This window comes from Ascidiella aspersa, chromosome 6 (genome assembly GCF_963924565.1).
Source record: "Ascidiella aspersa chromosome 6, kaAscAspe10.2, whole genome shotgun sequence".
In the NCBI taxonomy this organism is placed as follows: Eukaryota; Metazoa; Chordata; class Ascidiacea; order Phlebobranchia; family Ascidiidae; genus Ascidiella; species Ascidiella aspersa.
Window position 1 is genome coordinate 16,125,482 of NC_139452.1, and position 18,122 is coordinate 16,143,603.

Sequence of the window (18,122 nt, forward strand, 5' to 3'; positions counted from 1 at the left end):
ATTTTTTACAATACCTCTTTTCGCCAAAACACAGAGCCTTGTCGTCTGGATAAACTATGCCGATCGCAATTTAGATGCGCCGTCAGGGTTGTTTCACATAATTCGCCATGTTCGTAGGATATTTCTACGCCTAATGCTCTAATCTTGCCTACAATCGATGGGCCCAAGGCAACGCGCAATGCAGAGTGAACCGACACGTTTGACTGTAAATCAACATAGGTCTCGTTTTTCCGTGATTTACACCACGCGTAACTTTTACAACCTTTCCCATAGAATTTAACTTCCGTTTTGAAATTAAACTAACCAGTTTTTCGTGTTTGTTTTCTTGTGGGTATGGTTCGAAATTATAGAAATTTGCGGTTGGAGTCACTTTCAAGTTACTTTCTTTTTTTAAGTATACACTTTATTGAGCTAGGATCACGTATTTTTACACACGTGTTATATGTAGATATATAAACAAACAACAAATCCACTGCGCTGCAACGTCTATCAAATCTTGTAAATCTGTTCAAATGTTCTTTAATCAACACAACAAATAACTAAAACACTTTTTCTACTTTCTTTTTTTGTTTAAAAGCTGACAAGTCGACATTGTGATATTTTAGGAAATAAACAAAAGCTAAGCCGCTCTGGCGATGGTAGACTTTTTTAAATGGGCGTGTACATTTTCTGTACAAATTGCGGGGCAGGCAAAAAACATCAAGTATTTCTGACACGTCACAATGCTGCTGGCTGGACACTCTGGCGGATTGGCTGCGCTGTCGCTTTAAATTGCAAATGGCTAAAACTTGCATCGATTTGTGCACTGTTAGATGCCACATTAAGCAAGGAGAAACGCGATTTACCAAAGTTGCATAAAACACTTTGCTACAAATTAAATCTGACACTACGACTGTCGCGTTTTCTTAAACACTTTAAAAAAACCGTTGGTAAAATAGCGTTCGGGTTGGTTCGTTCTATGCTTATTTATCTTGAACATCCTTGACAATATGCTTCATACACATTCAGAACCATACTTGTTATTTGGCATTTACAAGCTCTTCCTTTATGCAGACCAAACCTAAAGCACATTTTCGGCAGAACACAGCTGTTGGTATAACATAACCTTGGCAAACCGGCTGCACACTTGCCTTATGGCCTGACTTTAACTTGCATCGTCACCACCGCTTTTATGACGATCCCAAAGGAACAGAAAATAACAAAACAAATTGAGCTCCCGCTGCGCCAGTCGCGGTACTACACTCGACCGTAGCCTAACAGCAATAAACTTCGACCAGCAACGATCGGAAATGTTCGAATGGATTGGGGGTTGGGAGAGTCACGACCTAAAATTCAAACCCAACCCTCACTACTGTCATTTCGTATTTATTTTATGCCTGTTGTGTAACACCTGCGTTGGCAATAAGGTGAGTGCAACATATTGTCGCAAACTCACTATTGGATCTCATTTCCGGGTATTTGAAATTCACGACTTTTGTCATAATCCCCTGGTAAACGTATTTTTATAAATGACCAAAAACAGGTTTAAGTTTCGTTCAATTACGTCCTTTGGAGTTAATATCGTTTGTGCTTCGAACGCACATTTTCTAGATTGCAATTGTGTCCAATGATATAGCGTCTATCGACCGCCCTTCCTACCGGCACCTAATGCCAGACCTTGAAGAATATAATCGATAACTTTGCTGAAACGCCTTTCGTGTCTTGTCTTAGTTTATCGCGCTTCGAGAGTGCGACAACCTCCTCATGTTTTAGTCGCTTGGATCCATTTTCCCGATCGAAGCGATAAAGATGGCTTTGGACATCGGATCTGAGACAACATATGTTCCGAATCAAGACTAAAGAGATATTCGAAACGTTCAAAATCCTACCTACTTCAGTATGGGCTTTGATATTCTTACTAGAACATCCAACCATTATGCTCCAAAGACAATTTGATTTTCTCACCAAAAAATGAAGGGCTACGCATGGCGTATTGTGCCTCAACTTTCATATGCCACCACGCTTCGCCCAAGTTGATTTTCAAAAATAGTTTTGAAAGAAAATCAGTAAAATTGGTTTTAGTCACGGCCTTTATCGTGTCGGTGAAGTAGTATCGTATTTTCTGCTCTAATCGTATGGTTTTATAACCCAGGGTAACAGTTACAGCTCTGCTATGAACAAGAGATGTAGAACCACTTACCTAGAGTTACACAGTGACCCAATAAAATTTTTAATTGAACCACCTGGTTTTAAAAAATATATATAACCAAATTTTTCGAAAATAATCACTCTTTAACCAAAATTTATAATAGGGCACTATTGTTGCTGTGTTAAAACACAATACTTAAAGTAGGGGCTTGTGCGAAAGCTGTAGTTTTGGAACTTTATTGGTACTAAATATTCGTGCGAGTCCTAATTTTCGTAACTAAATTTGAATCGTCTTAATAAACCTGTTGGTTACTAGCCAAGGATAACATTATTTTAAAGAATAACCTGCATTTTAATGTACCATCGACCAACTTTTCATGGTTTAAGTATCGCGTTTGTGACCCACGTAATAAAAAAAGTTCGCCATCCTATCTAAACTCTTGATTTTGCACTGTTCAAAAATGCCTTGACCAACATTAAAGGTAATAAATAATGTAACGCTAATGATAAACCCGCAAACTTTCGCCTGTCTTACACTGTTGCTCTAAAAGTAACAGTTGATATTGCTGACTATTAAAGTGCAGCTTTGTTACTCGTCTCTCCCTGAATTTGCAGTAAGCTCAGCAGTTGCCTTAACGTCGTGGGTAACGTAAGAAACCCGTCACGATTCTAGATAATTACTTGTTCTGGCTGCAATCGAACTACAATTATAAGATGTGTACGTCTTTCACGCATTTGTCCCATGCACGACGGCGCAGTGCACAACAACCCGAAGACAGTCGAGCCGTGTCCCAGTATTTCCCTTCGTTAAATATCAGCCTTTTTTAAATCTCTCGTCGAAAGGCCGCTGCCTAACGGCGTGTGACAGGGCCCGAGGCCAACCCAGCTCTCCTGAGTTGAACTCTTTACTCTCATTCTCAAAGCTTAAATAAAACTCTGCGCAAAAAATGACAAATTTACAAATCGTTCAGCCAAACAAAAGTTCATTTACTGTCTTTCTGTTCATTTACCTTTCACTGTCAGTATGTGACTTTACTTGGACTTAACACGGGGTGCGACAACATACGTAGCAAATCAATGGCGCGTAAAATTTGCCTTGTAGCCCGCGTTCAAACCGCTATACAATTTGTAAGCACGCATATTGATGCTTATAAAGAATTCTTTCTGAATTGGTGACCTTAGTTTAAAACAGAGATACCAGGTAAGATTTACAAAATCTCAATGTTTTGAATCTATTACCTTTATTTGACATCTAAGCCATATAAGAACATGATATCTGAAGTTTACTTCTTGTTTTACCTTTCGTTTATTCCTTGTACAAAATTGAGCATGTCCTGGGTGCGTATTGAGCAAAGCGTATCTCTGGTAGCCTATTTTTCTACTGCAATGAACCCTTTAAACTTGTCAAGCAGAACATACATCCTGGAGTTCGCGGAAAAGCTGAACGCTTTGTAACTCTCAAAGTGATTTTATACGTCATTGTTTGCTGTGTTTTGTAAGCCATGTAGCTAATTAAATATACCTGTCAGTATGAGGGTTTAAACTATAAAGATATATATAAAATCAAAGACTTTATGGTTTATCGATGACGATATGCCGTTAACCGTCGTTTTTAACCTCAGGTTTTGAAAGCCTAAATATCTTTATCAGACAGCGTTGACACCTAATCTTCCGATTTTTTCGCGTATTTATTGAATGTACGGCTCTCGTATTTCCGTTCCAAAATCTGGTCTAATCATCGGCCTCACCATTCATCGTTTCTAACGTACGAAAGCGTGCTAATCCACAATTAAGCAACCCCGGTTACTTGTTCACGACTTGCACATCCTTCCTCTGAAGCTACAGACGTCTGCTTATTCTTTTTTCGTCGCGCCTTCGACTCCCCCGGGATGTTGCCGCAGCGGCAAATGGTAATTTCCCCAGGTGACGTCACCGACCAAGCTGAATGCAGCGACCATTGAAATCCCATTTGCGCTGAAACTATTTATCGACAACAGATTATTATCTGCGACTGGACGGGGCACAGGCCAGATTTTACGAATTTAACGGCGGACTTAAAAAGTTTTTTTTCAAAGCCTATATTTTCAATAGACTTCGGAACGTTAAATATAATTTTGTCGCCCAACTTAACTTACCACGCCGAAAATCGCACAAGTTTTGTGGTGTATAACCAAATGGAAAAGTCCTGCCACCCAAAGTAGACTGTATGAACAAGTAGACTGTATGAAACTGATCGAAATGTTATTCGCGAGGGGAATAGATTTTGATTGCTTACCTCCCCTTGGAGCACCAGTCGGGCGTTTTTCCGCCGGCCAAGAAGGCAATGATAGTTCTTTACGCGCACACCTGCTAACCGGATCAAGTTAAAATATCGTCTGTATTCCGCTCGCTTTACACGTTTATGTTTTGCCGTTATATAGCTATCCGATTGCTATTTAAGCCTAATCTATTTTTGTATGCCGCTTCGGTGCTTTTGCGGTGGTGATTGCACATTTTTGTTTTGGGAGTTGCACAGTCGCAGAGTGCTCACTCGCCATTCCCGAGTGGTTTTCAAAAAGTAAACCCAAGTGTAACAGCATAGTTATGTGGCTTACATAACGTTATTGGACAAACGATTACGCTACAAATGCAATGGTTTAAGTTTTAAAACGCTCGCGAAGCACAATTTTATAGCTGTTGCTTGACAGCAAGTTGTTGGTGGCCCTTGTTGTTTGTTACGCGTTTCGTTATTTCTGTATCGCGAATTTTCTGAGGGTTATTCACATAACAATTACGCGATTCCCTCTTTAATTGTTCATGCTTCCTCAGTCGATTATTGAGACGTAATTCCCGACACGTTTTCCCTGTTCTGGCGACCGGCTTCGCATATGACGTAATCCTCGATTCAGTCCGAATGCGCAATCGCGCGACAGATCGTCGAATCAATCTTATTTTCATCTGGTGTGTGTGCATTAAACCCATCTGACTCGCCACCAACCTTCTGGCTGATTTGGCCGACATTGATTAAAACCATGAAAATGTAACCAAATTTCCTTTTGACATTTTTGTTACACTCAAATTTTAAACACGTTACAGTCTTGGGCGCCCTTGGATCCTAAGGTGGTATGTTCAAGTAGTGAACATACGCGTCTAGTGTCTACTGCATATATCGCAAAACATATATACTTAACATTTCAAAACCCCTAACCTCTTAAGAACACGTTATTTTGTAAGTAATTAGAGACCTACATTTATCTAACCGATCGTAGGTTTAAATGGAAATCTGTAGTTATCTGAAATTAAAAGCTACTTTCCTTTAAAATGCAAAAATGGTGCAATTCAGGGTTCAAAATAAGTCTCTTTAATATTAAATCCAAACTTGTTAACACTGTAAAATATTCTATACCTGTATTTCTTAGCTTGGCTGAGCCATCTGAACAGCATTTTTGTTTTATAAACTTTACTTTTCATACGTAAAATTATTTTATGAACAAAAATAGTTTGAATATGGTCCTTGACGTATTGAAATGTATCGCATTACACATTCCGCCAAAATTTACGTCACTATTGGATATGTCACTATTCAATCCCGGAAGTTAATGCGACCCTTTCAATTTGTACGTTTTAGGCGACACTTACTGCTGCGTTTTACAATAAACTGCTGAATCTCTATTTAAAATCTGTCTTATTAAACACGTCACCATTTCATTAACAACGCTGTGCCGATTTCATAGTTTACTGAAGACTGCTCGTGTTACTAATCTATAAAATTTCTTGTCGAGAAAATGTCAGCGACACTGCCCAGCCAATGTTGGTACCGACATTTGAAATTGGACGCGATATAGCATATCGAGCTGTTAGAGGCTATAGCTTTTTGTCACAAGAGTCACGTCATTCAAGAGTAAGTCGCAAGTGCAACTTACTAGACGTACTCATGGCCCCGTTTTCTGCTGGGCACTGTACTACAGCTATAATAGTGCTGTACTATTCAGTCGTTTATAACTTCTCAATTGGCTCTTGATTGGCCCTCAACTCACCATTAAATCTCGTATTACTTCGCCTAAAGACAGATGTTTCTAGCAATACCTATACCCCTTGACCAGCGACATTTTGGCGTAAACATCGCGATTGGTCATCTTTAGACACTGCTTAAATATCAAATCATAAAATCATGAACTCGTTCTAATTAAATCAATGATTTTTTTTTTTAATAGTTATAATGTGGTATTAAGTGTATTACCATGGAAACTTCTACTTAAAACGATTTTTTGAAAATATCATTGGCGATTTTCTTTCGGTACAATCCTGATTAAAGGGCGTTGGCATTGTTGTTTATTGATTATTTTGTTGCAAGGCATATGTATGACATTTTCTATATGGATTGATGTATTTAACTGATACCATTTGTATTATTTATTGCGACAACTTGTTCGACATTTAAAGTAGGTTTTACTGTGACACTCAAAGTTGAATTTTAAACAAGTAAAATTGCATCGTTAACACAATATGTATGTATCGGAAGCAAAGTGTTTGGTATGTGGCTGCGGTCTCGGATCATAGGTCCCCCTTTATCGCCATATGCCTTCCTTATGCTCCATTATGCCGAATCCCTGATTTTCATCGTGGCGAACATAATCCCCAAATCCAAAATCATTATATTGTGCATTGCTTGCTATCATTTTTTCGTAAACCATATGTGTTTAACGTTGTAAAACCCAGGTTTTTAATGTTTAACTTAATGAATTAAATACAATTTAGCAGTTCCCCAAGTATTTTTATCAGTTATATTCTATTGTTTAAGAGATCGCTGTCATAAAACGTAACGTTGTAAACAAATTGTTGGTAGATTTATCAGAACCTTATATATCGTGTCCCAGCTCCTCGACTTTACACAGATGATACCCAGTGTTTGGAATACTGTTAGTTTAACAAAACATGGTGTTCGTTTGTACTGTATGGCGTTCGCCAGAATCAAAACGTTAAACGAAAAAACTATTACCGGATATCGAATGGTGAATGTATTTTAACATTTAGGTTGAGTGGATGAGCGACAAGATTATTAATTCTTTCACTGATCAACGAAACAATCCTTTCCAGTTCAAACACCTCCGGTTGTGTCATAATCTGGGCGATCTCGCCCAAGTTCCTCATCCAAAGGTAAAGAACTGCTCAATCATTTGTCGCATTTTGCAAAATGCAGTCGTTGGAGTTAAATTTAAGGTTATTTCATTCTGTTGATATAACTTAGCGATTTGATTTTTTTCGCTAGTTTTTTTTTTAACCTAAAGTACCTCAAAAATATATTAGTTAATTTTGATCACCACTTTTTAACAATCCTTATAACAACGAAATGCTAGAATACTTTGACTTCAAACTTCAAGGAGTTACTTGCGTGCAACAGAGAAGCTATGACAAATTGTCTAGTGTGTGCTAAATTTTTCTTTCCTGGGAATATGGAAACAAAAACTTCAGTTTAAGAACCTCTAATCCAAATCAATCTCAGTCGTAGATTGGTGTAAGGATTGTTCAGACACCAGGGCAAGCAAAATAACAGCTTCACCTTGCCACTTTAAAAATTTGGTAGAATTGTTTTGTCTAAATGTGTAAAAGTTATAAATAACCCAAATCGTGCCGTTTAAAAGTGCGTTCTGGCAAGTACAACCGACATGGAAAGTGGTTTCTCGCGTCAGTTGTTTGTCCGCTGGGCTTCCGATCCTCGCAATGCAGTCGTTCTGACCAGCAGGACAGCTGAAGGCACCCTTGCACGAACCCTCATCGACGATCCAACCATTTCGCGCCTAAACCTGGAGGTAGTTTGGACATAGCTGACTTATCATAAACGGACAAAAGCTTATTAACAGATTTTTCAACATAAATGTTGTAATGTGTTAACAATCAACTTAAACCGGTTATTATCTAAACTAAAATGTATTAAAACTAATATGCTGTTGCTGCCAGGCATTGTTTCAATTGTACAATTGTTCTTCCGGAAAAATTTTAATAGAGTGTCAACGTTTCGACCACCTATTCGGGCAATCTTCTTCAGGGCTATATAATTGCAACTGAAGAAAAAAAACACATATATATATAGATATACCAGACATGTATTAAAACTATTGGAAGTTATTTTTATTAGTGCTGTTTGTAATATAATGTATTTATTATTCTGATACTTATGTTGAACAAGTCACATTTTTGCGTAGATTAGCAAACGAGTGCCTCTAGTTGGCGAAGAACTGGATCAATACGAACGCCAGAGGGCGGCAAAGAAGGCAAGGGAAGTAAAACCGTAAGTCACTTACAATTTAACGAGCTCCCTCCAGTTATTGTTACTTGGACTTGATCAGGAATTGGTCATGGAATAAGATCAATTCTAATCGTTTAAAAACTTCAATTTTTAATGTTATACTTGGCTTAAACTTGCCATACCAGTTACTTGAAACTTGGGCTGCGACTTTTATTTGTTTTTGTTGAAAATTACTTTACTTAGGTTAATTTGCGGATTCTTAATTTGGGACAGAAGTCATTTAACAACGGGTATTTAGTTTACAACACTATCCCGTACTCCATAATGCAATCATAAGACTACTGTCGATTTGTGAATATCATTTTTTGTAATTAAAACCAGTTATTTTACCCTCTAACTGAAAATCGAACCTATAATACCCAACCACACGTAAAAATAATAGCTTAACCGTGTATTCATCTATTTCTCTATTTAAAAATATATCATCCCTAAAATCCTTATTAAGGTTCGAAGAAGAATCAAGCGATGAAAGCGACAGCGAAGAAGCAACGAAGGGCGTCGCTACGCTACAACACGATTTCCTTGTCACTAGTGAGGTAAAAAAACATTTTAAAATCAATTTTACACAACACTAATAATGAATGTTTATGAAGAAAAATACACCTCATTACTTCTGTTGTGCTTTTTTTACTTGTGAAGGTACCAAAAAAGACTGGTTTCTTCAAACAAGCCAAGAAAACGTTTCCAATGTTTCCTTTCGTTGAGCACAGGATAAAGTGGGACGAATACGGAGAATTTATAAAGTAAAACACAACGTTTATTTCTAAATTTTTCAACATGACTTTTGTTAAAAAAAGGGTTTAAAAAAATAACTGACGTTCAGACTTTAAATTGTTATTAAAATTTAGTTTTAAATTACATCTAACAACATTATAACTGTCGTTTATCTTTATGATAGCAATTTATGACATTCGCAAGCATGTACGCTTGGTTTATCGCATTACGGTTCATCTCGAACTTCGATTGTACTTCAAGAAGTTTTGTATCTCTGATTTTGACAAAAGTATTGAGCAGTACTTGTTGTGTATTTTTTTCGTTTTGGTGATTGATAGGTCGTTGTTAATTTTGCATTTTTTACCATGTATTTCAACTAAACTATTCACTTAACCAATCTTTCAGAATGGCCAGCGTCTTGTCTTTGTTTGGCAGTTTGATGATTTTTTTCGTTTCGATATACCTAAAATATCAACTAATTATTATCAACAGGCGTTTCCAAGAAATCAAAAAAATATCTGATTTGTATTCCACCATTAGTCATCCGACTCATCAAGTAGGGCGATTATTTTTTAAAGTAAAAAATCAGAAATTTTGACCTATTAAAAATACATTGATTTATACAACATATTCTTGTTTGAAGTACTGCATTAGTGTCTTGGCGTCGTCAACCACACGTTTTAGATCTTTTACTTAGATTTGCTGGTTCACAAATCAAATATTTTGTTGGGATACGCAGAACTCTTGACTTAAAAGCTTAGTTGTTATGTTTGGCATATTAAAAAGACAAACAACTATAAAAATGCTAAAGAAAAACAAGACGCTGGTTATTTTAGAAAAATGTTGTCTAAACAGTTAAAATGTACGTAAAAATATTTGCAGAAAATTAACAAAAACCTAGTTATCGAAATAGGAAAGTGGATAATTGCAAATCGCAAGCGAAAAAATACAGCAATACTAGCCTATATAATACAATTGTCCTAATACGAAACTATATAAAGCAAAACGAAGTTCTAGCTCAACCTCATGCGATAAACTAGGCCTGTAATATAGCTCTAAAACAGTAATATAACTATAGTTTTTTTAAATTTGTAAACGATTTATGTGCATTTATAAACAACTTTGACTTGAAATAATTTTAACAAATTTTGACCTGACGTGTAAATTTTGACAAAATTATGACTTTTTTTGAGAAGTCCAAAAATAATCGCCCTAGTCTTAAGCCATAATTTTATTATTTTTTCTAATTTGACAATGCGAACATAAGCTTAGCATAATAATAATTATCTATGTTTCTCACCGCTTTTTAATTGTAATTCCGGCAGTCCTGATGATTATCGCATCAACGAAATTGTTCAAATAGAAGACGAACTGGAAGCCACAAAAAAGAAGTTAACGAAATCGACTAAACCAATTCCAGAGGCAAATGAAACTCCGCCAGGTATGGTTCACAAGATCTTGCTAAATTTAAAGCAATACGACATTTGGTTAATCAGTTAGTGTTGTAAGTAGTAAAAGTTTCACCACAAGTTTAATTATGTTAAATATGCACTAAATGAATGCAAGTCAATTTAGAGGTCGGAACCACTGAGTTGCGTCAGGTATGCCGGTCAGTACAGAACATATTATGGGCCGCCGGTATTTTTTTATTATTATTATTATGGGCCGCCGGTATTTTTTTTAAAAGCCGGTAGATTTATAGTAGAAAAAATTGTGCGGGTTGTTAGGCTAGTTGCTTTGTAAAAGTTACATTTTATTCCAAAAACTGAAAAAAGGTGTCCCAACTTGACAGATAAACAGACTTCTGTAATATAGGTCTCATATAATTACGAAATAGGCTGTACATAACGGCACTATGCTTGTTAATTGATTATCATAATTTCAAGGTGAAAGCAGCTTATTCATCGAAATTAAGCTCACGAAAGCACCATTATAACTGACCACGATACGCGTTTATTGAAAACAGCTTGTTGTTGTGACTGCGTAAATGTTAAATTTTCAGCTCTTTGCAAGATTGTAAGTTTGTTCTCCGATTTTTCGTGATAACCACCTGCGACCGGGTAACAGTGACCAAAATTTAACGCAGTCACTTCATTCAAACCAAGGCTTTTAGGAAAACGAATGGCTGCCCATGTGGTACCAGCATCGTGTTGTTTGTTTCCTGTGCGATAGTGGAAGCGGCTGAGGAGACTCCGACCAAATGCGTAAAGGAGCAGCTTATGCTGGAGGTCAAGTGCAGTGTGTCGTACATCGACTTTGAGGGGAGGTCCGACGGTGAATCGATGCTGAAGATCGTGCAGCAAATTCGACCGCGCGAGGTCATTCTTGTTCGCGGAAGGGCCAATGCCACCAAGAAGTTCGCCGAATCCATAAAAAAGTAAACATTTAACGTTAGTCTAACGCGTGAACTGGCAATGCTGAGTGGTGACAAATTAAAAAAGGCGTTTAAACCGTTCTTACACTAACGATGGTTTCTGCGATAGAAGCACCGGGAACGTAAATTTAAAGGAATTAGTTGAAAACGCTACCTGGTCTCTTATATTTTTTATGGAAGTTAAACCCACACTTTGTTGGAGTTACTACAAACCATTACCTCGCAATATTTATAGTGGGTACGAGGGTCAGCATTTTCCTTTGTGAACGCTAATCGTTGTATAGCCAAATATATTTTGTGGAAGTCTACTAATTTAAAATACAATAAAAAAATTTAATTAAAAAGCGATAGTTTGATTTAAATAAATCTATCGCAGCAGTAATTTTGCTTTGATAAATGTGTCATTACAAATACTTCCCACAGGTTGCTTAGCGGAATTGAAGTATTTACGCCAGCAGTGAATGAAGTAGTAGACACCACTAAGGAACGACACATCTATCAAGTAAGGCGGACCAGGCGCATGAATATTAAATAAAATTGTCAGTTAGTCGTTCTTGCTGCTTTGAAAACTATTGTAAAATGTATCAATATTAGGTTTTCTACCTGATTAGCTTATTCAGATTGATGCACTTGTAATTTCCAATCACCTATCTATTGCGAAGCAAATGGATAAATATATATTTTTTGTCCATGACGTTATACAGTTAACAAAAAAATATCATTTATAAAATTGTCCTTAGAGAATAATTAAAAAAGTTGTTCATTTGTCTATCTTCGTCCAGGTGAAGTTAAAAGACTCCCTTGTTGGCTCGCTTCGCTTTTCAACAGCCAAAGACGCGCAAATTTGTTGGCTCGATGCCAGGGTCGATTACAGCGAAGTTGTGACTGACTCTGCCAAAGTCTTGTCCGACACACAGGTCAGTGACGGCTCCTAATCATTTTGATAAAGTGCAATGTGCTGTGCTTTGGTATACTTTGGCGCCGCCAACTACCATTACCTGTCGCTATAATTGTATTAGTATATTGCGTAATTTATAACTTATTTGTTAGTTTTGCATCATGACCGCCTTTCCGTCTCTGATTTAACTATCTCCTATCTTTATTTTTGAAAACAGCTCAACCTTTTTTGGGTTTGACAATCGTATTTTTTCTTTATTTAACATCCCGACGCTTTTTTTTCGACAGATTGAACAAACAAAGGAAGAGGCCAAACAATTTCGTCTGGCGCTAGGTGGTGACGAAGAAGAACCTATGGATGTCGATGATGGTCTAAATTCAACGAATACAGGTAATGTGAACGATTGGATTAAAAAAGCAAAGCATGAAATGGTTTTGGCTGCTATTGTTTATTCTTTTGTTTTGCGCAAGTAAGGATTACGGTAGGTTTTAAGATGTTCTCTCAAATCTCAGGGTGACGCGTTACTACAATTTTGTTTGTGACGACTGTCAAGCTTTGAACTTCCCACTTGCTGTTATTCTTGTGTTTAACCCTTCAACGTGATGATGATGCATCAACCGTTATCTTTATCTGGGACTCTGGGTCTATAATGACCTGTCCAAAAAAAATGTTTTTTTTTCAAATTTTATATTTTTCTTAAATATGTTTGTAAAACAAATGACCGTATTGCACATGTACTGTCATCCACAACATAGTTTACTACTCCAAGAACTGGCAATTGTAACACGTGTTTGTACAAAAACCAAACAAATTAAGAGCAACACTGCAAAATGTTAACTTCCAAGTGAAACCCTAAAACGGTTTGTATGTTTAACAAACAACGAAAATGGAATGAAAACAATCAATTGTAGTTTACTAGGGCATTTGGTGTAGTAGCCATGTTGACACTTGGGTAGAATAATCTTCCTCTTTGTAAGATTAGGTCTACGTTTTTATGATGATTGGGTGAGGATGGGGGTTACCCGGTGGTAAACCACTAAAAAGGCTATTCTAGCTGCTTTGAATAACGTTTTCGCCGTCCTGTCATTCCTGACACCAGAATCGTCGCTATAACATTCTTCCTACCTTTTAGTTAACTTAACTAAACTGCACCTAACTGTTTATTTAGTCTAAGTTTTCTCAATGATGACCATTCGCCAAATGTGTTGCAGCTTTTTATGTATTCAGCAGCCTTTTTTAGTAAACAAACTATACAAACCTTGGGACGGCAACCCAAACAAGACTGGATTGTGCGCGAAATATTTTTTTTATTTGTGATGGTTTTGATGTTTCTGCCCAAATAGATTGTTCTTCAATAAACCAAATAGGTTGCTCTTCCAAAAATCACTTTTTAATATTGAAATCTTGTCGCGCACGTTAGCTATATACGCTTAATAAAATATGTAGGAAGAATGTACAGTCAAATTTTACCAAAAAAGGCGTTAAGGGGTTAAGCTATCATATATACTACAATAATTATTGATAAGTTCGCATGTGGAGTTACTCTTACACGTCATTGAAAAGAATGGTCAGTAGTTTGATGTAAAATGGTGTAAGGTTTTGCTGTTTCGATATTTTTTGGAAGTTATTTTGCTACTATTTACGACCGAAGGCTATTTATAGTCAGAACAATCTGGCACAGACTGCGAATATACTTAGGATGTGAACACTTACTAAGTTAAAGGTGTAAGATTTACTGGTCAGAAAATGGTTATTGGTTACGTATCTCACTGATGATAAGTATATCGACAACAAATTTTTTAAGAAGCCTAAAGTACACTTCAGTTCAAAAGGATATATAATTATATTATATACGGACATCAGTGACCCGTTGTTATTTTCAAATTTAAATATCATTTTTTATTTGTATTGTATAAAATACTTACAGGCTTAGTGATATATAAATATGTATATATATTGTGTATTTTTATTTCAGCTCTGAAACCCAACCCAGCATCACTAGGCATCACAGAATCGGATTGTACCAACGCTATTCCGTGCCTGGAACCACTTACTTTAGAAGAAGTAAAACTTCATTTATTTGTATGCTTCCACTGATAGCCTTTGTTATTTTATAAACCAAGTACTAGGATCCTTTTTCTGAAATCTTTACACCACACTCACTATTTTTCACCTGATTGGGACAACTAATCAGGAATATAAAATGTAGGTAATTAACGTTTGGTTTTAAATACCAAGGTATGCGGTCGGACTTATACAGTGTTGATTTAACCTCCTCAAATGTCCTTTTGAGTAAAAGTTTATCAACATCTTTCCCTGGACAGACAACGAATCGTATATTTCTCCTCTGACAAAATGCTATGATCATCTACTCTATCCCTTAAAAGCAAAAATCCTTGTTCCGCAGTATGGTTGGTTTTCATAGGTTATTCGCAGAATAACGAACTAATTTAGTGTCCACGAAATGTCGCATTTGTCTTACTTCCAAACATACGAAGTTTTTCACAACAGGTCAACGTTATTGTATGAAAACTTGTCAAATCAAGAAAACGTGACAGCGATCCAAAGTGAGAGCTTGATATTAAAATGCCTATATTTATATATTCTAGACACCAGGGCACCAGATCTGCTTCATCAACGAACTTCGCTTGTCGGACTTCAAGCAGGTTCTCGTCAAGGAGGGAATACAGGCAGAGTTTATCGGCGGAGTTCTTGTGTGCAATAATAACGTCGCTATTCGCAGAGTGAGACAATAGTGTTTATAATTTTTAAATATTGACAACGAATGTACCCAGAGAATATTAAAAGTAGAACGATTTAACAATTGTTTGAAACCTAACGTTTGTTTACGAGTAATCTACATTGGACCATATCTTCCCCAATATTCATTTTTGGCTATTTTAACTGGAAAGGGTGTTCTTTGAATCTGAATATTCATAGTTTTCCTCTTACACTACACTTTTTAAACTAGCTATACCACTGGTTCTCAAACTTTTTTAAAAAAATTACGCAACGGTCCCCTAGCAATCACGGTCCCCTTAAAAATATACACAAGTAAACACAAAATAATTATTTTTAATGGTAACGATGGGATCGGTGCACTTGTTTCTTTGCTATCAGCTCGGCCATGTTTGGTTCCGTTTTGGACAAAGCAACCCTCATATCGTAAATCGCATCTAGTATTGTAGCATTATAAGCAGGGTTACCATACCGTGCTTATTGCTAAGATTTGTGCTTATTTTTGGGCGCAGTGTCTTAGAAAACGCAAATGTGCTTATTTCTAAGAAACGTGCTTATTTTAGAGTTGTGTGCTTAGTTTGTCTTATTTTAGTTTCTAAAAGCGTTCTTTATCAATTTTTTATTTATATTTACCAAGTTATTTAACCCAGAATAATTTTATTACAAGCATAACTCCGCCAAGTGAACCAAACTTAACTACCAGGCAGGGTCAGAATTAGGCGTTTCATGCTGCCATGCACCACGGTTTAAAAGGTATATAACTGGTGCGCTCTGACGCGAAAAAATTGACAAAGCTTGCATTAAATAAGGGTGTTTAACTTGCCAATTTCAACCTAATGAACGCATTTTTTGCGCTACGCGCGATTAAGCTACGTTTTGCGCATACAAAATAGCTGTTTTTCAAGTTTTTATTTTATTTTATAACGTTATTTCTGAAACCTTGGATTTCACCCCCGGAGTCCTGGATCTGTCCATGATCTTCAGTAGCGTGTTTATTTTTTTGGATTAGTGTGCTTATTTTTTGGTCTGAGCAGATGGTAACCCTGATTATAAGGCTAACAAAATCACTGTATTAGAGTGAAGCAATCACGAACAGTTTTTAAACCATGGCCAATGACCGTACAGGCGGTACAGCCCACATTGACAGTGCAGCTCTCATTAGCACAACGCAACACTATGACGCCACAATGCATAATTCAAATGAAAGAGTGCAATCACGTAAATGAAGAAATTATCGTAACTCATGACGACGAGCGCAAACACGTTGGAATTACGTTAGCTAACGTTATGTCACTTTGTACGTATAGGACGAGCCTGAGTTTGACTTTCTTTTAAAATTTGGTTTGGAAAAGTAAGCTGCCTGGAAATTTTATTGCACAAAAATTTTCTTCTTCATGAGCGCCGTGTTGATTTTGTGTTCGGTGCTTCGCGGTCCCACAAAATTGTCTCGCGGACCCCAAGAGGACCACGGACCCCAGTTTGAGAACCACTGAGCTATACGATAAACTTTTGCGCTTTTCTTGGTGATAACAGGCTTTGTTTGACTCTTTCCAAAATGCAATTACCGTCAAATTTATCTAAAGCGATTTGTTAACGCTTCGAACGAATCTATAAAAGTTTGTCTTTTTGTGTTGTATTATCGTTATACCTAACAACCTAAAACTGACCAAAGAAACATAGTGCTCACAAGGTTACTTCGTTATAACGCCACATTTAAAGGTAAATTTGTGACGTCGTACGTTTTGACGTAACTAAACCAAAAAGCTTTATCTGCCCTGCTTGGTACATGTTTGATTTTATATCAACTAACAACTGCGCACACAAGTCAACAATGGTACATTTTGAAAAAAAGTAAAACATACCGTGTACTTAATCATTTTTGTTAAATGTTATCAGAAAACTAGACATATTTTGATTCTGATATTGTTTGTCTTAGAATTTACTGCTATGCTACTGTTTTTCACAGAACCAACAGGGCCTAATCGACATGGAGGGCTGTCTGTCGGAAGATTACTACACCATTCGAGAGCTTCTCTACCAGCAATATGCTGTTGTATGAAAAGATTAACGCTTGCCAAGCAGTGAATGGCTGTTATGTGCTTGTCTGTCTTTCATGATTCCAAGCGTTGCAACTTCAAAGTGCGGTTCACGTGCAGACGACGGTTTTGTATCTGTGGCGTGACGTCAAATAAATTTATACAGTTCTGCAAGCGCTGCATTGTACTATTTAATCTAAAAAAACGCAATTTTTTGTCTCGCTTTGCGCGAACACTTTACCACCTTCTTATTAAATGTAGGATAATTAATTTAGGCCTACCATATGTCCTCTTTTAGGAGGATTTGTTCTCTTTTCTCAAGAAAAATGAATGGTCCTCCGAGGACGCCTAAAAGTATTCAAATGTCCTCTTTTTTGGCATTTCGAGTTAGTTGCTTATACTTTTAACAAGAATTTTAGTCGAGACGTATTTATTTTCATAAAAATACTGTAGCCATAAAACCTGCTAAATTGCTGGTTTAAAACAGGTTTTCCAACAAATTGTCCTACCAGCCCTATTCTTGATTGTTACAGTAAAAATTGCTAGCTCTAAGTTAATATGTAATTTTTTTGTAATGGTTTCGTTGGGTTGTACACCACTCCTACAGCGCTGTACAAACTCTGTTTTTGCCAACTTTGACATTAAAACGGCAAAAAATTCTTCTGTTTTAGACTTCTCTTTGAGTGCCATTGCATGTTTTCATGCCATTGAAAGTATAACGGCCCTATTTAATTACAATATTGCCAGATATGAGATAAAATTCATCCACCGTTCGAACTATTTTTTATCCATGTTTTATATATGATAACAGACTAGCAACAGGGGGACTCAAACTTTTTTGCGCGAATCTATATTGTTTTTGCAATATTGCCGTTGTATTGTGTGTCGTCACACATTTTGAAACACGATAACGCAATGTTCAATTTTCGCGCTTACATTTTTATTTGC

At 36.7% G+C, this 18,122-nt stretch overlaps 1 protein-coding gene across 1 annotated transcript in view; it reads left to right on the forward strand.

Annotated features, from left to right (window-relative positions):
• The window catches only part of LOC146140475 (cleavage and polyadenylation specificity factor subunit 2-like), a 30,630-nt gene extending 12,795 nt beyond the window's left edge, over positions 1-17,835 (forward strand). The window contains exons 9-21 of the mRNA XM_083393079.1: positions 7,141-7,263; positions 7,749-7,916; positions 8,310-8,395; positions 8,859-8,949; positions 9,053-9,156; positions 10,453-10,568; positions 11,300-11,504; positions 11,925-12,003; positions 12,284-12,418; positions 12,687-12,789; positions 14,375-14,463; positions 15,009-15,143; positions 17,105-17,835. Coding sequence (XP_083249205.1) covers positions 7,141-7,263; positions 7,749-7,916; positions 8,310-8,395; positions 8,859-8,949; positions 9,053-9,156; positions 10,453-10,568; positions 11,300-11,504; positions 11,925-12,003; positions 12,284-12,418; positions 12,687-12,789; positions 14,375-14,463; positions 15,009-15,143; positions 17,105-17,197 — 1,527 coding nt within the window. The 3' untranslated portion in view covers positions 17,198-17,835. The remainder of the gene's footprint in view (positions 1-7,140; positions 7,264-7,748; positions 7,917-8,309; positions 8,396-8,858; positions 8,950-9,052; positions 9,157-10,452; positions 10,569-11,299; positions 11,505-11,924; positions 12,004-12,283; positions 12,419-12,686; positions 12,790-14,374; positions 14,464-15,008; positions 15,144-17,104) is intronic.
• The last annotated feature ends 287 nt before the right edge of the window (positions 17,836-18,122 follow it).